Here is a 24,157-nt window from a genome sequence, read left to right on the forward strand (position 1 = left end):
TTGTCTCTAACTGCCTTTTTTACTCTGTTTAGCCATCATGGCATTTTTTCAGTCCTGTTATTCTTTTTTATTTGGACTATACATGTACTTTAAGCCTGTATTATTGCGTAGAAATGAAAATCAATTAAAAATTAAATTAAAGATACTCCTAGAGTAAAAAGAAAGCTACAGTTAGCCTGGTAAAATTTTAGCTGTCATTTATGTTATAAGATGTAACATACATTGTGATCAGTATTTCATGATTTAATTATGAACCAAAGATTGATGACTACTGTTGTCTATGATAATTATACCATGCAGTGACAGAGCAAATACATTTTCACTCAAAAGACAGTTACATGGCTGTAATAAAAATGCAAGATTCTGTAAAATGAGAGAGATTCCTGTTATTTAATTTAGTCCATTTCCTTAAAAAAAAAGGAAATCAATCGGCTAGTCTCCTGATAATTAAAAACAAATATACTTTTAGAACGTGTTAACATTTAACTTCTTTTGATCTATGCTGCTTCTTTAAAAGCTTGGCTACTTAAAATGCAAATCTTATAAAAAAGGATTTATATAATTCTTAAAGCTACAGGCTTTAAGAAGCCAGTAAGATACTGTTATGCTCATCTGTTATCAGTAGACTAACGTGTAATAGTTTTATACTAGTGATAAATTAGTTGGCCGTTCTACTGTCTGCTGAAAAAAACTGGTTAATGATTCAGTAATCTTTAATCCAGATATAGTTAATTCCAGTAACCTGCTCACACTTACAAGACAATTGCCCTTAATTTCTTTGGTGACAATGATCCAGAGAGGCATTTAGGGCAGTGAGGGGACACTACTGCTAGTTCTATTATTCCCCAGAACCAGATCTTAAATTATCAACATTCAAGCAACTTTCAGCCTTTACCTGTATGAGAACAATACTGTACAGACTCAAACAAAGATTTTTGAAAACTCCCCAACTGATTCTTGCCTTGTATTAGATCTAGTGAGGTTGACAACCATATCAGCAGACAAGTATTTTAGTGGTACGAGAGAGAGGCGGGAAAGCAGCCTCTCACAGGTCACATGTCTAAGGCTATGTCTACATTTAAAACACTACTATGGAATATCTACAGCTACTATGCTGTAGCACTTCAGTGTAGACACCACAGCAATGGGAGGGATTCTCCAGTTGCTGTATGTAATCCACCTCCATGAGAGGCAACAGCAAGGTTGACCAAAGAATTCTTCTGTTGACCAAGTGTCTATCCCAGGGGTTAGGTCGGCTTAACTATGTCTCTTTTTCACACCCATGAGATGTAGCTATGCTGATTAACTTTTCAGCGTAGACCAACCATAATCTTCTTGCTGGCATTCTAGACAGGCAGTAAGAGGTAATCATCCCCACCGATCAAAGACTGAGCATTATAAGAAATATGCAACCTGATACTCCAAACCAACTTGTTACAGATATGTAGCTGCTTTAAAGTTCCTCCAGTACCAAAAATACAGGTTCCTTACACTATATAAAGACTCAGTGGAAAAGAGAAAGCAAAAATAAAACACAAGGGACCATGTGATCCCATTAGATCCCATTAGTTGTGCTTGTGCAACTTCCACTGAAGTCAACCGATACACAACTGACAGCATGATTAGACCCCTGGGTTCTCTCACTGTTAGCCTTTCACTATAACTCAGTGTCCAATTGCCCGTGGCTTATTGTGCACACACCTTGTTTGGGTCTTGTATTAGAATTTCCAGCAGCGTAGTTTTACACTAAATTTAACTCAATTTTCAGTTCAGTTCAGTTCTCTAAATAAACCACATATATGCAAACCACAGGTGAAACCTCAAAATGCCTCTTCTAAAACCCAAATATAGATTAATAAGCAATAAAGTGAAAATGAAAAATACTATAATATTGTACTTCAATCTTGAGTGGGTCGGATACTGATCCATGGATTTTCAATGCGTTAGATTTAAATCACACCATGCTTTTTTTTTTATTTGATTGTATAGAACATACAAACTGACAAATCTGAGAAATATTATTACCAATATCTACCAATTGTGATCAATAAATTTCTGTTGATCTAAAAAATATACAAGACATCTGAAAAGACTAACACATCTAAACTGAGGTGCCTGTTATCCAGGAAGAGCTCGTAACTTCTAAGTCAGCTTAATTAAAAAATAACGTAGTCAAAGAATTTCTGTGCATAGGTTCTCTCGATTAACTACTACGGTACATGGAATTTACTTTTAATTTACCTCCATATTAAAGGAATTCTCCTCAATTTTCTCAACTTCTGCTTCTGCCAGAGGATTCTTCAGGGTCTGCAAGAACAATGCAGCTTTCCGTTTGCGTTCCGCTTGAAGCTGCTTTTCTTTTGATTCCTTGGAGGCCTGTGCTAGCTTCTCTCTTGCTGCAGCTGCCAGTCTGTCCTCTAGTTTTTGCTTTGCTGATGGGGGGAACATACAAAGATGCAAGGAATTTACAAAAAATTACTGTGTCTAACTCAAGTATCTTCACATTTCTTTTGGGAACGATGTATTGGTACACAATATGAAGCCACATTAGTCTGTGAAACTGTTAGCCTATAGAAAGAATGGCTGTTTTTCTTCAAACATTATTTATTGTGGATTATTAGGGTCTTCTCAACAAGGACAGAGGTCGACCTAAAACCACCAAACCTGCATAGGGATACTAATCCTTTTCCTGCCCCTCACTCCATTAACATACATATTCAGTGACAGCACAAGGCTTTGTGTTGCTGCTACCATTTTCAATGTAGACTGCTTTTTATACTAAATGGTTAAACTCAGATAAAAACCCTTCCCACACTTCCAAATGCAAGATTTGCAGAGTTGTCCTAGGGAGTGAAAGCCTACCATTTCCTTCCTTCCCCAAAGCGACTCAAGCTGGAGACAGAAGGGGTACTGATGCTCACAGCCCAGCACAGCCACCTTGGGGAAGGGAGAGCGGGAAAGAGGGAATTTTTCTTCTTGTGCATGAAGTTTTTATTAGATTTTTTTTTCTTTTTAAGAAGTGTGTTTCTTATCTACTCAGAAGATATTCCCAGGAGTTCAACTTCATTCTCATTTACATCATTTCCTGTCCTGAAAGATCCCCAACAGCACTTCTCTGAGGTACAACCATTGTAACTGTGCAGTTTAGGACATGACCCCAGAGAATAATTTTTCTGTAGCATTATGAAAGTGGCTCCCTTTGACGATCAACTAGTTACACACTCTTAATATAGAATGCCACTAAATATGATGTGTTTCACACCTAACAAAATACAGACATGTCCCCACATTTAACTGCAAATATACCATCAATTTACTTTCAAGTGCAGATGTATCATCTTTAATATTCTAGGAGTGAAGGGCAAGATATATATTCTTTCAATTGTTTTTTGGATAAACTTTTGGATAAAAGGAAAATCTGAACAGCATTTTTTCATCTACAATAGATTAATTATTGTATAAAAACACTCTCCTCTACATCAAGATATTTTCAAATGTTGTCCTATAAATGAACTGGATTATTTCAACTCTGTACAGTATTTTGTCAAGTTTCTGACTAGACATTAAAAACACAAAGAAACGAGCTAATTTCACAATAACTGAACATTTAAATAAAATCTCTTCAGTAGACCTGAAGACCACAGGGAATTCCTAGAGAAAAAAATACTTTGAGAGTTAAAACTGGAAATGTATACATGTTAAACAACTAGAAGATAGTATTTTCTGAATTAACATTTAGTGTTCTGACAGTTAATTTCAAACTAATGTTCCAAAACAAAATTAATTCAACTTGTATTCCTGCTCATTGTCAACCTAACTGGGATATGTATAGCTACAACTTTCAGAAACTTTTGATATCACTGATGTTTGAAAGAAATGAAAATCTAACATTCTACACATATGCTGCCATCCATGGGGAAGAAGCAAGGTCCCAAACCTGTTCCAACAGATGTAGTATTCTCACATTTGCACCAAGTATATGAAGAGCGAATGGAGTAAAGATGTGTATATCTGGCACGTATATGGAGAGAAAAAAAAATCTCTGAACCTTATCAGGTGCATGTGAGATTTCTAGTCTGTATAAAGAAGGTAGATAAGGATATGTAAGTTATCCAATTTATAGAATGGTAAAAGGGGTGTTTTTTCTCCTCAGGACTTTATCTAAAGGTTGAGGTACAAGAATGGCATCATGATCTTTACATCACAGCAGTAAGATGAGCAATGGGAAGACGTTACCTCTAATCTCTGTGGAGACAAAGATGTGAGAAGAAATTGATATCTCTGGCTCTTGATGGCCTGTAAGTCCAAAAGGAATTGGGTCTGTAGCCAATATGTGAAAGTTGATTATTAGTCACAGCAAGCGAAGAGACAGGGAAATGTACATGGCGTAAAGTCGATATGTAGGTTAATCAGGTCAGAACTGAATTTACCATTGAACTTTAAATATTTGGATCTCAGAAGATTTAGAATTAAGTGTTTTTGTTCAACTAAAAAGAAAAGGAGTACTTGTGGCACCTTAGAGACTAACCATGCTCTTATGAGGATCTTTTTGTTTATAATATATTTATCTTGAAAGAGAACTCTAGTTTAATGATCTCTGCTGGTGAAGGTACTTAAGACTTTTTTAGTGGATACATTATTATGAAGGCAATATATAAAATATTTTGTCAATACGCAACTAAATGTTGTTTCTATTTTATATTATAAATTAGTGATGCAAGGTAGTTCATATTGTAGTGTATACGTGTTTTCTGAACGATTCTCTGCAGGTTTATTCTTGCATAAAAAGTTCTGTCCAGCTATTTGATGTTGTAATTCCTAAATTAAGCATAAGCATAATTAAGCATTAAAATAAGCAGCTATTTGATGTTGTAATTCCTAAATTAATCAGGAAAACATGAGAGTTCTTCCGAGCAGACACAGTGATGACTTTACAAGCTCCACCAGGAGTGTCAGCAGTCCCTCTAAATCCCTTGAACCAGAGCTATATGGCATTTGGCCCTTTCAAGCTCCATTGACTTGACCAGTCAAGCTATAAATATCAGCCAAGACCTGATGGAGCTTCTAAGAAATTTAGCTTCTAATGCTAGATGTTTCTGCCTACCTTTATAGCTGTTTTCAATATGCAGTAGTTCCTATTGATGCTTGGTGAGAAAAAAAATATTTTAAATAATTTTTTTTCCTTTAGATTAGCTTTTTAAATACTACTTTGAAAAAAAAAGAGTTTTTTGAAAACTACTTTGAAAACTACTTTGAAAAAAAAGTAGTTAAATACTACTTTGAAAAAAAAAGAGAAAATGGGAAAAGCATAACTTTTTTTTTAATAAAATCTCGTATCTCCAAAATACCTTTTCAAAATAGCATCAGTTTGCCATAAAACTGTCTTTTGGCTAGAGACCATAGGAGAAATTTCACGTCCATATGCCCATGAGGAAATTAAATTGGAGAGAGGAAGGGGGAAAGACATCACAAAAGAGGTTTTTTAATGAAAATTAAGTTACAATGTTTACTACAGAATTGATACTTTCACTAAGAATTCTTAAGTATTATTGAGCAACTATTCTTCAAAGAACTCTTGTTTACTACCTTCAGGAAAACAAAGTACTTCTGACTATTAGGAATTATAGATTATTATTATTTCTTCAAGGAAATTAAGCAAAGCATACTATGATAATGTGCTATGATTACAAAAGCATCCTGAGTAAAAAAACAGATTTATTTGGTTAATTCTGTTTAAGTAACCTTAAAATTATTAAATACATACTTTTAAACTGGATAATAGACAAATTGCAAATGACAACTAATTAAAACCTGCAATGTAATTTATATTGCCACTACCTCTTTAGTGAGGTTTGAGTGATACATTTCTCTATTTCACATTTTATAAACATGGATATCCCAGCTATAAATTTCACTGTCTCAAAATATGAAAGTCAGATACCTTCAAACTCTGGCAAAATTAATTCTACAGGATTCAGAACAATTAGTTTTTATTAGCAGAAAAACCGATTTAGGTATTTAAACCAAAAACTCGTACTGATTTAGAAATCTTACAAAAAACCCTCTTTATAATGTAACACGTAACCAGCAGAGTTTGAGCACATAGGCTGCTTCTAACAAAATATCAATACCTATTAGCTGTAGAATAATTCCCGTTTTAAAATTTGTTTCAATTAAAAAATACTAGCTAGAGGGTCCCAAGAAAGATGATCATAATTCCTTAAATTCAGACTGCTGCTCCTTTAAATGAAATTTACTCTCTCCAAACTTATATGTTTACTAATGTTAGTAAATATATTAAAAATATATTTTATCTGTCCAAAAGATAGGCAAAGAAAAACTCCCCTGGAATATGACAACGTCTTGCAACTTTCCCTCACCTAAAAGTAGGAAATAGTTTAGCCTCTACTCATTTCATTAACGTGCCACTCCAAAAATATTCACCTGGAGTTTAATTGGGAAGATTTCATATAAATACTTCTGATAAATAATTTTACTGAAAACAATAAGTTTTTTTCAAAAATACTTAGGTTGAGCCTTTGCATCTCACTGCCATAGTAACAAAGCACGTTCAGGCAAAGGGAAAGCAACACACATATTCTATAGTTTCTAGTGTTATGCATTTAAGATACAGTCTTTGGCAAATTACAATTCCAGATTTCACTGTATTATGGAAATATGTAAGTTTTAAATTGATTAAACTGTTAACATGTATTTATATAAGTGGTCTATATTTTTTTCATGTTGTGACAAAGCTCTGTCCTTGCCTCCGTGGGTCCCGCGTTTCCTGGCGGATTTCGCTAGCCTCAGAGGCTCACTGTGACCCTCCATGTAACCCTTCTCTCTCTAGAGACAAGGGTCACAGTCTACTGAGCCATTTTCATCATAAGCCAGCAAGGGAAGTGAGGAGAAGTTATCCTTCCTTGCACAGTCTCTTGTCTCCCAGTCTCAGTGATTAATCAGGGGCCAAAGGTGGTGGTGGGGGAGCCTGGACCCACCCTCTACTCCGGGCTCCAGCCCAGGGACCCTAATAGTATCAGCTATGGTAGCTGACTTTTTAGAAACATGACATGTACAATTCCCTGGGCCACTTCCTCCACAGCAGCCCTCACTTCCTCAAGCTCCACTTCACCCTTACCTCAGGGCCGCCTTCCTTGTGCCTGATATGGTGTGTACTACTCAATCTCTCCAACAGCACAACTTCCTCCCACAGCTCCTGACATGCACCCCCACCTGACTGACTGGGAGGCTTTTAACTAGTTTCAGCCAGCCCCTGATTGGCTTCAGGTGTCCCAATCAACCTAGCCTTCTGGAAAGTTCTTAATTGGCCCCAGGTGTCTTAATTGACCTGGAGCAGCTTCCATTTCACTTAACCTGGTACCAGGGATTTGTTTAGCCTGGAGCTAATATATCTATCTCCCACTACTTTTCTATAGCCATCTGGCCTTGCCCCATCATAATATATATACACATGGTTTTTATGTATATGGCTGTCAGAAGTTTAGTAACATCCTCCTTTCCAACCCTCCCCAACTCCTTTCAACCATCCAAAATAATGTTAATTTCACGGCCCTGACCATGTCACACCCCTATTGTGTCTGTTCACTGACTTTTGGTATAGAGTTCCAACCCTTCACCTTCACTTTTAAAGGCCTTAATAAGACTGCATCTGCTTACAATTCTTCCCTTGTTTCTTCCTAGTCCCTGTCTTGTGGTCTGTTGACTCTTCTAGGCTTTTTGTTCCCTTTGTCTTTCTTCTGCTATCCCATGCTTTCCCCAGAGGTCTCTCTGCTTGTAACAGCCTCCCTCTTCTCACCAAGCATACCCACTCTCTTTGTAATATAGCCTCAAAACTCACCCTCTTGCACAGCCAGTGACCTCCACTAGTGAAATATGGCTTTACCTTTCTAGTCTTACCAAAAAGCAAACTTCCCATGCACACCTTTACTGTTGTAATATTTATCCCGCTCCTTTTTTATTTCCTATGTTTTTCTCATTTATATTATAAATTTTGTGGTTTGTACTATAAATCACAAAGAATTTCTGTAAATCACAATGCAAAATCATACTGAGGTATACATAGAGAAAATGTAGTGACACTTTTCAAATTTTTCTTCATGGGGAATAATTTATAATTTTTATTTAATGTTAGTTTAGATCAGGAATATTGTCTATAAAGTGTGTGGGATCAAAGTGCACAATATAGCTGTAGTTTGAAAAAAACAAAAACAAATTATATATCCGGGGTGGCCAAACTGTAGCTTGTGAGCCACATGCAGCTCTTTTACTGTTAAAGTGTGGCTCGCGGAGCCCTGCCTTCCTCCCTCCACCCCCTCTCCACTTACTAGATTGGGGGGAGCTTGGGACCTCGGCCTTGCAGCGGGGTGGTGGCGTTGGGGCTTCTGCCCAGCAAGGAGGGGGGTCTCAAGGCAGGCATGCTCCAGCTCTCGAACTTCTGAAGATTGTCATATGTGGCTCAGAGGGCCAGTAAAGTTTGGTCACCCGTTATATACTTAAATCAAAGTTGGTCTGGACGAAAGTTTTATTTACATTTACTGATAAGCAGTTGAAAAAGAACAGCAGGAAAACTATTCACTTGTATACACTGCTCTCATATTGTCAATATCTCAAAAAGGATCAATTTAATAAGGTCAGCACCATAAAAAATTCCAAACTATTTAATTCTGTTAATTTTGAGCATTATTAAGTGCACTCCACAGTTTGTTCATTTTCAGATATTTTTGATTTAAAAATATGTTAGAGTAGCCCTTTAACGTGCACTGTATAACAAAAGGCATGATAGTTTTTCAAATGATTGTCATAATAACTTGAGGGCAAAACACAAAAACGGTCAAAATGCAAATAATCCTCTCAGAAGGAGAAGTCTACTTGTCTAAAGTCTTTCTGAAATTTTATTTTTAATGAACAAGTATATTTTGTATTTTCATGCTACAAATGACTTCCTAATAAGATTTATATCCCCACTGGAAATATAATGACAACAGACCTCTGCTCTGATGGACGTATTAATTAAAACCTCTTCCAGTGTAGCCTAGCACAGGGATTTTGCCCATATTTTTATGTTGGAAAAGAAAAAGGTAGTAATCCCTTAATATTTAAATTGTTTTGCCTTTGCTGCAGGAATCAATGCCGCACTGTTGCCATTTAACTGATATTCAATTGGACATGTAAGCGAAGAAGCTATAATGTTTGTTTTCTATAGCTGTAGCTATGAAGGGAAGGCAATACTGCACTCTATACTAGCAAGTGCAAAAAGCAGTTCTAACTCCAAGTCAGCGAAGCTATATACTCACATCTAAAAGCAGATTTTTAGAAGTTAACTCGTGCAAGTGAGTGTGTTATGTTCTTCTCCTAACCAAGGGTTCAAAACTTCTAAAGCACTATGAAGGGCATCAGTCCTAGCCCTGAAAAGAGAACCTGGCTTTGAGAGAGAAAAGGGTATAAATGAATTTCCTTCCCTCCTAACACAGGGACAAATTTTATGTGCAAATGTACAAGTACAATGCATATGCATATTGCAGGGCAAATATTAGCCCAAAGCTCAGCTGTCTGCTTGTAATACCTTCAAATGCAAAGGCATTGAATTCTCAAGCAGATCGTCAAATAACTCCTTATTCAACTGGGTGCTTCTGCAGTAGTTAGCTTTTTCCTGATGGATAACAGACTTGTAGACTTTAACGTCAGAAGGAACTAACATGATCATCTATCTGACCTCCTGCACATCACAGCCCACAGAATCTCACCCATCCACTCTTGTAGCAGGCCCATAACCTTTGGCTGAGGTACTGAAGTCCTCAAATCTTGAGGACGTGATGGCTGGAAATGTCAAATATACCAGTAATAAACCTGAGTTCTGTATTTGTAACCTACCACATTATGAAGTTTTTACTCTTGCAATAATTCTCCTTTAATAGTCACTCATTTTTATGAGAGTTGAACTAGGCTAACTCAGTAATATTTTTATTGTTTAATCCTTTACTTAACTTGATCTGATTACACACAGTCTTCACAAAAACGACAAATTATTTTGTAAAATACTGTATGTTCCAATACTTTTAGCTCAAAAGACCAATCTCTAAGTCAATTTTGCTTCCATCATTTGTACACTAAGATCTCACTTCTTACAATAAGAATAAATTCAGCACTTCTGTAATCCAAATTCCCCTGTGGTACAGGAATGGAAGGGAGGAGGAATCAAATAGTCTCAATGCATGCCTCAAAGATGAAAATAGTTACAAAATGTAAATACAATGGGTTAAAATATTAATTTTTATATTATTTTTGGCTAAATTTAAAGTGGGGAGGGGATTTCAGGAAAGAGATTAGGCAGAAGGAAAAAAAGAAAATGTGGTATCATCATTCTTTAGCGGAAAGTCCTCCATATAATGCATATACAGGAACGCCAAATGGTGTCTGGGAATATCCTGTACACTTGAAATGTTTAATTGAAAAGCTTTATATTAATATGTTCTGACAAGCTTTTAAAGTAGCCAAATGCAAGTCTGAGCTATCATCTTCATTACTATTATATATTCAAGGATATTCTACAAATGAAATGGTAATTTAACTGCATTTGTCCATTATGAGATTACAAAATAGAAGTGATTTTTAGTTTAGAAATGTAGTTGCTTAATCACTAATAATAGATACTTTGAAACTTTTTATAAGGGGCGAAACCCATTTCTTGAAAGACTTTACAGTCCTTTGCTTCTACGGAGACATTTTCCTTAGATCAAAACCTAATAAGCCTTGGTAGAAAGAAAAAAGCTAGATGAAAAGAATTCATTCCTATAAGTGAAAATAGTCTTCATATCCACAAAAAGTAAATACCCTTTTTCTCATGCACATTAAAGCTGATCACTGACTTTTTTCAATTAAAATTAAATACATTCAAAGATAAGGATTAGACTACTGCAGATTCAACAACAGAAGATGCATTGAAATAGGTTGTTGAAATAGAGACAAACTTTGTTTGTACAAAAGCAAATTAAGATTTAAAATATATATTTTAAATATCATGACCTGTAACATATGGCATAAATATTTACATGCTGGGGGTTTGTACTAGAAGCCACAGCAGTTAGACCACCTGCCATAAGAAACTTTTCTCTTTCAGATTGCACCATATCTTCTGGAGTTTATGCTGGGGAAAGATACATCATTCCATAACACTATTTTAAATTATATTTTTGCAGTTACAAATACAGAATTTATAAAAGAACACCTATCACATTCTCCAACTACCTTTGCCAGCCATGAAAAATGAAACATGCCAATATAAATACAGTAGTTTATTCTCAGATAAAAGTAATAATCCAAGCAAAAAACAAAAGCAAACCACACTCCATGTTACTCTCACAGCACTGACTCTCACCCCTCTTTATACCCAACACTCCTCAAAGTTTGTGTAAACATATGTTCTGCAGCTTGCCACTTTTTTTTTTAAACATACGACTGTTACAAGCAACATTCACTGATGATGAGAGAAAAAAGTTTTAATGTATTGTGTGAATCTGATAACTGTTTGTATAGTTATTTTCAGTTTCCACTATCATTTCCTGCATTCTACACAGATGCTGGATGGATATTTTTGCTGTGCCAAGTTTTTGGTATGCATTTTCTTTTAATGGCTGACTAACATTTTCTATGTGGTACACAATTCTTGTTGTTAAACAACTGTATTCCACGTTTATATTTATTAGTTACTATATCAAAAGCCTAGTATCTGTGACAGATATGCATCATTGCAGTAGAGTATAATGCATACTGCAAAAAGGACACGCTATTAAGCGATTCCAGGATACATTTTCTGAAGCAACAATATTCATTTGCATGATAAAAAGATGAGACACCACGAATACTGACATGTATATAAAAGCAAGGTTTTAAAAACAAGCTTCATCAGTGTTTTGTTCATACACATTGTCAGCATTCACTTGTTAAAATTAACATCTAATGTGAAATAGCTTGAGGGTGGCTGATCCCCTTAAACGATCACTTCATTCAAATCTTCTCTGCCCCCAAACACACAAAATAAACAGAGCAACAGACAAAAGCTTATAGCAATGCACTACACCAGTAAGAAAAGAGCAACACATTGTCTTTAGAGACTATGAGTATGATACATAACTGAAAGAAAGCTGGAAGCATTAAGGGTTCTACAGAGAAAGCCTACAAAGAAAGGCATGTCCATACATGTTAATACAGCCTTAAAACTAAAAGTTTAACATTTCACTCAGGAGCTGTAACCAAAACAAAGAAATATCATATGGACTAATAAAGTCACTCTGCTCCAGTGTATTAATTTGTGGCTGGTAGGGATGCCAGCTTGATTCCTTACATTCTAAACTGACAACAGCAATGTATGGGAAGTCTATGTGAGGAGATTAGCAGGGAAGTGGAGAGAACAGTGATTCAAAACATTTTCAAAAACAGAAAACATAGTTAAGATCTAAAATAAGTAAAACCAAGTCTTGTTTACAATGCTTTTGAGGTCTGAAAAATTCAGACTCCTTTCGGCAATTTATCATTTTCAGTATTATACAGCATACCTTGTTTGGCTTCCAACTCCTCTTGGGTAAGCTGAGGTTTTTTCTCTTCAGCAGCAGTACAGGGAGTGGCGAGTGTTGGATTATTATTTGAAGAGTTGCTAGCATTCTCTTGGCCTTCCTTGCCCTCTTCCTCCTCCTCATCACTGTCATCATCTAGTTTAACACGGTTTTTCTCCAAGGGAAGGAGGTCATTTTCTTTGGCCTTGATTGCAAAGCTTATTGGAGCAAATGATGCTGTTGGATAAAGGAACAACAACACTTTTACATATCACTAGCACTACTGTGGAAAGCAGGTTAAATTCTTCTGCTTAGTTAATTACCACCTCTGCAGATTAACTTCTGAAAGATGAAACATGACTCCCCAATTTTTACAATCCTCTCGCTCAAAACACAGTGTGCTGTTCGCAGTACACTCTACTCTGGGGAAAGGGAAAATAGCTGATCATTCTCCCCCCACCAATGTTTTCTAGCTGCTTCTATAAATTGCTCAGCCTTCTCATTAGAGATGCATTTACATTTTGTTTTCAGTATTCATCACAAAAAAAGTTAAATAGAACTAAAATTAATTTTTATATCTGGTCCAAAATAAAAAGACCTCATTGTTTATATAATCTCTTCCTCACAAAACTTAGTATGCAGCATTTGAGTGCTTAAGACCAGCACATGCTAACGTTTTCTACACTCATATAATGCTATTGTTTAAGGTTAGGCATGATTTATACATTGTGTGCTACAGTTGAAATAAGGAGAACTTTAAGAATACATTCATGAAGTTTGCAGTCTGGAAATGGACATCTAGATTTGTAGTATTAAGCTGTGCTTTTTTACTTTACATCTTAAAACCCTTGCTGCGTGGGGTAAAAATACATTCCTCCTCCGCCTTTCATACAACTTGACACTTTAAAACTGAAGCAAATAAGTGGTTACCAAAATTTCAATCTCATTACAAAAATAGCCTGTATAAGGCAATAACTACACTACACCACTGTTAAATCATTATGAAAGCAGATTAAAAAGACTGGGACTTTTCAGCTTGGAAAAGCGACAACTAAGACGTCTGTACAATCATGAATGGTGTAGAGAAAATGAGCAAGAGTAATTTACTCCTTCACACAAGAAATAAATAGGCAGCATGTTTAAAACAAACATAAGGAAGTAATCCTTCACACAGGGCACAGTCAAGTTGTGGAACTCATTTCCAGAGGAAGATGTGAAGGCCAAAACTATAATAGGGTTCAAAAAAGAATTAGATAAGTTCTTGGAGAACAGGTCCATCAATGGCCATTAGCAAAGATAGTCAGGGATACACCCCTAAACTCTGGGTGTCCCTAGCCTATAACTGCCAGAAGCTGGGAGTTGACAACAGAGGATGGATCACTCAATGATTGCCTGTTCTATTCATTTCCTCTAAAGCACCTGGCACTGACCACTGTCAGAAGACAGGATACTGGGCTAGATGAAACATGGGTTTGAACCAACATGGCCTGTCTTATGTTCATTTAGCTCAAACTTCAATGAAAAGACATCAGTTTAGTATTTATCTGCTAGTTGTTGAGCTGCCTTTTCTGACCTGCCACCAGGTTTGACAGAAAGACCACGCTCAGTCCATTGGATCAATTGTATAAAAACAGTTACAAGTCACAGGTTGAAAAAATATGATAAAATCACATGGACATGAGGCCAATGGAACACACAAGCTTTTAATAACCCTTTGGTATCAGCTGCTGGAATTTCCCAATGAAAATTACTGAGAAATAAACAAGCAAGTTATAAACAGAAAACTCTTTTTTCTAAAAGATAAGGCAAAGTTTTTCAGATGCTTAGATTTGTTATAAAAAGAATCTAACTGATGAGCTGAAAAAGGATGAAATTCCAAGGCAAATGAAAAAGTTCACATGAAATAGTTGTTTCCATAACAGTATAGCACTCTACAAATAGAATAATACTGAAAATACCTTTAGTATACTCAAAATACTGAAATGGAAATAGCATGCAATTTCTACTTGTCATTTGGACAAAACAGGACATTTTATAAAACAGAATGCTGAAGTTTAGAATGGTATCGATAATGGGACAGAAATATCTGCCAAATAGGGTCAGTCTTAACATCAGATCTGGAAGACCCTGATTCTTCAGAAACATGAGCTGACCTTACCACAATCTGAACTTTTCTTACCCTTCCAAGAAATGTAAGTAGAGTTCTGCGCAGGTCATTCTGTGGGTCTTTTGGATCAGACATTATTTAGGTCCTATCTTCTCTATGTGTTTTTGTTTTAAACAAGAGTTTACCCCAGACGGGGAATGAGTTACAGTTGCTCACACAATCCTAACTGTAACAGTCCCTGATTTAAATCCTTAATTGTACAACCTTAATATTAAGATGTAGATGTCCTAGGGGGAAAAAAAACTTATTTATTGATATCTGTGTGTGTATTTTATATATAAAAATAAAATATATATATATATATAAAAATAAAATAAATCTGCGTGTGTATATACAAATAGGTAAAATAAATAAAAGGACTGGGAAAAATACAAAAAAAGCTACATTCTGGAATAAATGGCTAGATACCACTAGAATGCACCTTGTGAAGACCCCAGGGGAAAAAACCTCCCACTCCTGTCTGAATGTCCATGAGAGCAGTATTGCCTCTTACTAAGCAAACAGCCTTAGTCACTTCCAACCTGTGCATTTTTCACCTGGCTAAATAAGCAATGCACACATTTGTAATACAGCCTTCATTAGCTGTATACCTTACAAACTTAGCAAAAAGCTGTGCAAAATTTATTATCTATGCGTAAGGCTGCACATTTATCACAGAGGCCACGGATTCTGTGACTTCTGCAGCAGCCCAGTGCGGCTGGCCCGGGAACCACCTGAGCAACTTGGGCAGCCTCTGCGCCAGTCACACTAGCTGCTGCTGTTGCAGTCTCAGCCCTCCCCACCCCCCAGTATCAGGAGTTTGGGTGTGGGGGAGCTCAGGGCGGAGGACTGGGGTGCAAGGCGGCGCTTACCGGGGCTGGGGAGCGGGGGGGAGAGAGTCTCATCTCCCTGGAAGGGCAACAGCAACTCCCCTCCCTCAGCTCCTAGCTCCTTGTGCTGCCTCTGCCCGCAGGCACCAGGGCTTGATATTTTGTGCATGAATCAAAGTATTTTGTATCTATAAGTCTACTTATTAGGTCTACAATTCTAGGGACTCTATACTTAGGTTAAATTTAGTGTGTGACCAAATGGTGGAATGTACTGGTACAGCTGTGCCACTGTAAAATTGTAAGCGTAGACATAGCCTTAGTTTTCCTAAGGGGGTATGTAGTCCAGTCCAGGACTCTCTCTTGGAATATGTCTATACTGCAATTGGGAGCATGCTTCCCAGCATGGGGAGGCAGACACAGTTTAGCTGTGCTCAAGCTAGTGCATTAAAAATAGCAGTGTGGCCACAGCAGCTCAGGTGGTGGATTGGGCTAGTCATCCGAGTATGTACCAGATAGTCTGCCTGAGCTACTATCTGTGCTGCCATGGCTACGCTGCTATTTTTAGTGCACTAACTCAAGCACAGCTAACCTGTGTCTGTCTACCCATGCTGGGAAGCACACTCCCAGCTGTTCTGTAGACATACTCCAAAATAAATTCCTGGACTAGGCTACAGCTGGCAGTAAGTACCATCTCTTGCAGAATGGCAGAGGCTTTAACAATGACAAATAACTGTGCAGACCATAGGCTGAAGTTTGAGAACCACTTCTCTGTTAGTCTGTGATCTATGCTATAAAACAGTTTCAGAATGTCTAGTTTGGAAAAATCTGCTAGACTTGGCTCTGAATGGAAAAGGGAAACAGCTGCTGATTGAAAGGACAGGACCTAGATAAAGGGGGTGGGTTGGTCCCGTCAGTGGGGTAGGAGAGGCTAGTCATTCCTCACTGGAGGGAACGGGGCCAAATGATGGTCTTTGGACCACATGGACATCTTTTTGTCTTTTTCCTGAAGCCACTTTCGGTCTTAAGTGGATCTGCTAAGGGAGGCAGACAGTGGCAGAGGTGCTCTCTGGGTAGTTGGACAGGAACTCAGCCATACTTGGGGTCTGGGGTAAAAGACCCAGACCTGAATTAGTTAGTTCTGGGGCAGGCCTGGAGTGGAGGTGACTGTGGCTCCTTGAAAAGACCAAGGGATCTAGGATCCCAATGGGAGCTCAAAAAGCTCTGGGAGTGAAGCAGCGCTAGAAGAGGAAGGGCACAGGTCAATAGGAATAATTACCTGGAGCCTCTGAAAGAAAGGGGGTTGTCTGCATGGGTCCATTGCTCACTACCTGTTAAAAGACCGTGGTATGGAGATGGAAGGTGTTCACTGCCATACAGTGCTTCTATTCCCTCTAGCCCCCAGAAGGTTCTATGGTTTGGGTCTGATATCTGCCCTTTGGCATCTAGTGGAAGAGAAATTTTCAAAAGCCCAGGTCTTCCAAATACAATTGTGTAAGGCCTTCAATTATCCCAATAAAAAAAGGACTTCAGATTTCTGAAGACACCTGTGGTTCATGATCTGCTCTCTACTCTCGGATTAACATTTTTTCTTTAAGGATACTAGATGTCATTGACAGAAATTTAGTTGTTCTATTTGCCCATTTGTTTAGCATAAATCATGCGGAGGCTCAAGGATCCTGTCTAAACAAGATTACTAAATTGTACATTAGAAATAATTCATATGTTAAACAATTTAAGAGTCATGTCAACAAAACAAGAACAATTATGACCTAATGTGTTTTTATCACTGCAGCAAGCTGTAAAAAGAGGGGGGAAATAATTTTTTGTTTCCTTTCCCAATAAATCAAGGAAATAGATGGCAACAGCACAGGAAACAGGCCCTTCAAAGGAAATATGTCTACCACACAGACTTGGTGCATTTCAACTCCATTAGCTGACTTTGCAAGGTTGGTCTTAAACATATTTTCCCCATTGTTCTCAAACTGCTAAAATTTCACATGCAGAAAATTCATCTAGCATTAAATAGACCTCTCCTTCAGCAAGGCTTTTTCTTCCAGCAAAGGAAGAGATAAGTTATTGTGGAAAGTGACCTCTATATACTTCAAATATTTGCAGTTTGAACTAGACTACAGCATTTTCCAGATGAAATAATCAAGCAGAAGTCTTAAAGATTCCATTTTATCCACAACCCTATTTTGCCCAATGTTTTCAATTATTAGTTTAAACAAAACAGACTTATGTCCTGATATTTTAAAATTAGTTAGCAATGGCAAAAATAAGGTTCCACTAAGTTAAAACACTTACCATATAAAAATATGGTCTAGTGCTCAATAACTCAATTTACTAAAAATTCTATGCTATTTATGGTCAAAGAGTAGACATCTGAAATAGACTAATCCTGAGAGATACAAACTGTTTCAATCACTAGAAATTTTGAGGCTAGTTGTAGTTTCTTATTGTTCATAAAACAATACAGCACAGTTTCTTGACCAGAAGACAAGGGAGACAAACAGGCTTTCTGATTCTGCCCCACAAACATGCCGCTTTTATGAGGAGCTGCATGTGAATCTTGGTGGCAACCCCACCACTACCCCAAAATGCTCTGTGGATATCTCCCAGGAGCCTTAGTGACTTGCTCAGCTTATGGTTGAATGGGTCCTTACTGCAGTTCAGGCTGCCTGCGTACAGCTTCATGAACCACGGAAGCAAGGAGTAGGCTGGGTTCCCAAGATAGCGACTGGCATTTCAACATCACCAATGGTTATTTTGCAGTCTGGAAAGAAAGTACCTGCTTGCAGCTTTTTGAATAGACCGGTGTTCCTAAAGATGTACACGTCCTGTCCTGCACCTTTCACCGACATCAACATTGGATGGTCAGGAAACGGCCCGTGATACACTAGCGCTTGCAACATCATTGAGAAGTACCCCTTTTGGCTTATGTACTCTTTGGCAAGGGGATCTTGATCCCAAGATAGACAGAATGGATATCACTATTGCCCCACCACAGTGGGGCGATATCCATGGCAAAACCATCCACTATGTCCTGCAGGTTACCTGGAGTCACTACCCTTCTTAGCAGAAGTCTGTTGATGGCCCTGCAAACTTGGATCACAACAGATCCCACGATAGATCTACCCACTCCAAATAGATGCCCCACTGACTGGCAGCAGTCTGGCGTTGCAAGCTTCCACAGAGCTATTGCCACTCACTTCTTCACTGTCAGAACAGCTCTAATTTTAGTACTGCTGCACTTCAAAGCTGGGGAAAGCTTCACAGTTCCTGGAAAGTGGCCTTAAGAATTCAAAAATTCTGCAGCCATTGCTCATCATCCCATAACTGCATAACGATGTCCCACCAGTCAGTGCTTGTTCCACTGTTTCAAGGTGATGCATGACTGTCGCCAGCAACTGTGAATTGCTCTGTTCTGTGTCTTCCAGCAGGGCTGCTTGCGTGGCATCACATTGTTCTGTGTGGCAGCTCCTGTGTTGGCTGTGTAGATAGTGCAGGATAAGGCGCAAGGTGTTTGTAATGCTCACAAACAGTGTACAGCTGAGCGGGGTCCATGCTTATCATGCTGTGGTGTCTGCGCGGGTAACTCAGGCTTACGAAAAAGGCTTGGGTTGTTTGCTGTTGATTTCAGGGAGGTAAGTGCATCATGGGAGACTAACTCCATGTTCCCATAACCACCCGTGCCAATGTTTTGGTCCCATAAGGCATTGCAAGCCCAACCCAAAATTCCTCTTGGCTCTGTACACTCTGGGATAGCTACCCACGGTGCAGTGCTTCGTGCGTCAATGCAAGCCCTACTAGTGAGGATAAACTCCGCCGACACGAAGAGTGTAGTGTGGACACGCAAGATCAACTTGCTTAAATCAGAGACTCGATGTTGACTTACATGAAGTCGACTTAACTTTGTAGCGTAGACATGGCCTTAAACCTAGCATTAGTTTTGAAAACAAAGAAGGCCTACAAATATGGAGGCTAGGACTTTGCCCATCTGAAAATTTATACCATGATTTCTAAATGTAAGAGTGAGCCAGAACATACCATTTGTTAACATTTAGAAATTATACTTTATGGAAGTGCAGTATAGATATGTAAAATTATGAAGATCCACAAATATTAAGTAACTGGTCTATAGATATCAGTTCATTTTACATACTACTTTTCAGCCATATAAAAGTCTGCTTTCTTCTAACTTTTTGACATTCAAGTTATTATCCTCTTGGGTTTCAAACTCAAAGTTTGACACACTGAAATATGAAAGTAATCAAATTATTCAGTTTGGTGCTTTTGGATGCCTTTACACCGAAGTCCTTTCCTTGCTAATTATAGATTTGTTTTTAATGTATGCCTACAAAGACTTCATCTTCCAACTGTCTCAACATACCTTTCACCAATTTACCATCGCTGATAGTTTTATTGACAGGTGAATCCTTTATAATTCCAGGAGCACTCATCTCAGATGCATCTTCAGAAGTGTCATCATCCAGAAACTGAGTTTCACCCTGTGTGTCAGAAGCAGCATCTGCTGGAACATCTTCTGGTAAAGATACACCCTTTTCAAAGAGAAATTCAAAATGTTAATGACCACAGTTAATTGCTGAAAGTAACAATGTCTGACATGCAATCCATTTACAATAAAGTTGACTTTCCAAATGGCTTCATCCTCTGATACAACATTTTAAAGACAAGTTCAGTGTTTTCTAGAAAACAACAAGAAAGTGTTGCAAGAGGAACAGAATATACTCTTTCGTTTGACCTTATGTACAGCTTTCATGACTCCAGCATCTTTCCTCTGGGTAAGGACACACGCAACTACTTTTACTATTGTTGCTTTATTTATTTCTTTGAAAGATCTATTAAAATGAACTATTTTATTTTAGTCTTCTTCCTCAATCCACTCCCACCCTATTAACTAACCCGCACAGGAAAAGCCGAGGAAATCAGTGCTCAGGATTGTTGGTCTTCAGAGCACTTGTTTAAAGAGGGAGAGAAGTGCAAGTTCTAGCACATCCATCACTAAAAATGCTCTACCACAAGTTGGCTGTGATGGTAAAAAGATCCAATTTGGAAACCCCAAGGTTAGAAATATTTTGAGGAATTGCGAATCCACCTCCTATTTACAACTCTAGGAGACACGTCTGCTGAGGTCATCAGTCATGGTGTTCTGTATATGCAGAACATAAGAAGCTGAAATGACTATCTGGTCAGCTATGTCTCAATTCCAGGGAGAGAGAGAGAGAGAGAGAGAGAGAGAGACCGAGCGCACCCCACTCTGACTACTGATGAAAAACAAAGGCCACATTGTCATGATCTTGACAGATTTGGCTGTGATCAGGGGAAGAAAGTGGAAGGGAGCATAGAAGGGAGGTGACTTCTTGTCTCAGCAACTGATCGTGAGATGGGTCCCTGAACAGGGAATATGAGAAAGGAATGGAGATGAAAGACAGAATAACCAGATATTATGACCTCCAATATCCATATATCAGATGCTGTTCTTCCCCATGAAGACTGAAAACAAGGAAGCGTCCCGGGGAGGGGAGGCAGGTTGAAGAATGGTATCAAGCAGAGAGTTCAGACTCTCGACCAAACCATCAAATGCAAAACGTTTAGATAACATGGGTGGCTGAGATGAATTGGTGGTGGCAGCAGCTTTTTTGAATAGCTTGTCGCTTAGCTGGTGTTTCAGGTGGTCTACAGAAATCAGGAAAGGGAACTGGGTGAGATCGCTGTGCTGTTTGAGACCTGCTACATTCTCTTTTATCTACAGGTGTAAAAAATCTGAGGGACCAATGTATGGCCCTCAAATCCTTCAAGATGTCAAGTGAGCCATCTGTACATTCTGAAAACTAGTGACCATCAAAGGGAAGGTCCTCTACAGTTCTCTGTACACCTCCCTAATGCAGATGGACAACTGGAGCCAAGATGCTTTCGCATCATGATCGCAGTGGAAACGGTCCAGGCTGCAGTCCAGGCTACATCTAAGGAGGCCTGCAATAGTGTTTTCGCTAATAGTTGCACATCATGGTCTTTAATTGTTCATGCTGATTCTCTAGCAAAAGTTCAATAAAGCTGTTAAACTCATTGTAATTCAGAGAGTCATATTTTGACATAAGCGCTTAATGATTCACTGTTCTGAACTGTAACGTTGCAGAGGAATAACTCTTATGACCAAAGAAGTCAAGCTTAATATTGGGTCATCTACCATGTTCATTAACCTGCATCGACTACCTGGGAATTCGATGTTGGATGTGAAAATAAAACTCTAAATCCTGAGCTGACACTGTTTTTTGCCAGCAAGTTTACAAGTCGGAGGTAATGTAGGTAGAATCTGCTCGATGGTATTGGCAGGCTCTAGCAAAAGTTTTATTGACAGGGAGGGCCATATGTACAGAAGTATGGAAAACATCCAGTTTACGAAATGAATCCTGGACCTCTACTAAGGGATCTGAAGCATATCAGCTATGTGTTTCATCAGCTTCTGTAACTGCCTGAAGTCTCAGAAGATGACAAGATATTAGTATGAGGTGTCACCTCCTTATAGGTAGGGCCCTACCAAATTCAGGGTCCATTTTCATCAATTTCAGGGCCAGAGGGCATTAAAATTAGTCAATTTAATGTTTTCAGATGTTTACACCTGAATATTCAGTGTTGTAACCATGGGGGTCCCCCACCCAAAGAAAGGTCATGGTGGGTCACAAAGCTGTTGTAGGGGGGCTGCGTGATTGCCACCCTCACTTCTGTGCTGCCTTCAGATCTGGACTCTGAAGGCAGCAGCTGCAGAGCTTCTGCAGCTGGGTCTGATCCCCCCCATGCTGCTGGGAGCGCCCCCGCCAGGAGCTCCTAGCTGCTCGTCCTGGTTGGTCTAGGAAGGGACAGGACTTCCGATGAACGGCCACTCTCAGGGGGAAATCAGACCCACCTCCAGCTACCTCCCCCAGTGCTCAGTGACCGGGACCCAGAGGTAGACAGGGCACGAAGTGTGCTCAGAAGCTGATGTACAAGGAAGTTCTTGGATCCAGGGTCAGAAGCTGGTCTTAGAGCTTGATTCGTCATCAAGAGCTCGAATTTTATTTCCTTGCTCTCACAAGATCTACTTTTGAATGAGGAGCAGATCTTATATTTTGCCGGTATATGGGATCTCCCAAACACTGAAGATCCAAAAATGTCCACCTCTAACTGGGATAGCTTCCCCATAGGAAAGACAACTTTTAAAGCCTGAGGATCTTGGCATACCCCAGATGACAAAAAGTCCAAAATAACCCCTCAAATGATGAAACACAAACAGACATGACAACCCCAAACTAAAACTATCTAAACTATGCTAAGTAAACGTGAAGCTGGCAGTCTCAACCCTCCGTATCAAGCTGAAGGCAGTTGAGAAGAAACCAAGGGTGGTTTGCCTGTGCAATCCTACATATCCATAGTATGGGTCACTTGGACAGGGGGAATGGATACTACCACCAAAAGACTCCGATCAAAAATGCAGGGGATGCATGCACCACTGAAGTAGAGCACCCATAGGGACAATATTCAGAAGAACATGAGCTTTTTGATTTGAGTCTCTCACTCTCTAGAATTCACCAGAGAGCTCTGAACCAAAAAAGCTTCCCAATGAAAATCACCACAACTAATACCTCTCAGCTTTGATGAAACAGCACATTTCAACAAAACTGAATTTAACTGAAATTATCCTCACCAGCTGTCTTAAATGTAAACAAATTATAGCAATTTGTCAATAGATATGCAGTAGCAGACCCGGTTCCTGATATGTACAAAAACTTAAACAGGTTGATGCCTGTTCTATTCCACTTATTTTTCATGCAGTTTCAGTTTATTTACCTTTATTAGTTATCAGATTTTCTCTCCAAGTAAAAGTGAGTTTTCCAGAAAATTATGGAAATATTTTATTCAAGTTACTGTTTACAATATTATAAAATGAAAGCTGAAGGTAAACATTTGACAGTGCCATAAAATAGCAGTGTTAACATTTTTATGATGACATAAAATAAATATAATTTTTCGTATTTTCTAAATATAAAGAAAGCTGAAGGATAAAAATCATTTGATTTTATATTGACATTTCAGAAATGAAAGATCTGCAAATTCAGTTTCTCTTTTATCTGATACCGTTAGTGACATTATTAGAATTTACGTTGGTTTATGGCATGCAGCTCCATGAGATAAATCAGGTGTAAATAACTTTATACCTGTTGCAAGAATAAAGAAAAACACAGCCAGAGATATGACCTTAGATTATTTGTTAAGAATGCCTTCCCATGAAGTAGAGAAGGGTAGAATTAATTATTCAGGGAAGACAACTGATTTGAGATAGAACTGATTGGTGAATGAAGAAATTTAAATACACATGGTCTTCAGGAAACCTGAGAACAAAGGTCATTTTAAATGTTAATGCTAACAGGCACTGGGGAAAGTTTCCAAGCTTTGGTTCCTCTCATCATACTGGAGTGATCTGGAAGACTTGACAAGCAGATGCTTGGTTTCCACCTTCCAATGAACTAGATCAATCCCTTTATCTCTAACTCTGATGGAATCTAGAGGCTGTTACTGCATTAAAACAGCTGCATAACTTAATATAGGGGGGAAAA

At 38.3% G+C, this 24,157-nt stretch overlaps 1 protein-coding gene across 5 annotated transcripts in view; it reads right to left on the reverse strand.

The window, feature by feature from the left end:
- The window catches only part of SFSWAP (splicing factor SWAP), a 94,536-nt gene that overhangs the window by 33,737 nt on the left and 36,642 nt on the right, over window positions 1-24,157 (reverse strand). For all 5 annotated transcript variants that reach the window (XM_073312294.1, XM_073312291.1, XM_073312293.1 and 2 more), the window contains exons 11-13: window positions 19,936-20,104; window positions 12,573-12,806; window positions 2,242-2,432 (exon numbers count right to left, since the gene is read on the reverse strand). In XM_073312294.1, the coding sequence (XP_073168395.1) occupies window positions 2,242-2,432; window positions 12,573-12,806; window positions 19,936-20,104 (594 nt within the window). The remainder of the gene's footprint in view (window positions 1-2,241; window positions 2,433-12,572; window positions 12,807-19,935; window positions 20,105-24,157) is intronic.

The sequence above is a fragment of the Lepidochelys kempii genome, chromosome 15 (genome assembly GCF_965140285.1).
Source record: "Lepidochelys kempii isolate rLepKem1 chromosome 15, rLepKem1.hap1, whole genome shotgun sequence".
In the NCBI taxonomy this organism is placed as follows: domain Eukaryota; kingdom Metazoa; phylum Chordata; order Testudines; family Cheloniidae; genus Lepidochelys; species Lepidochelys kempii.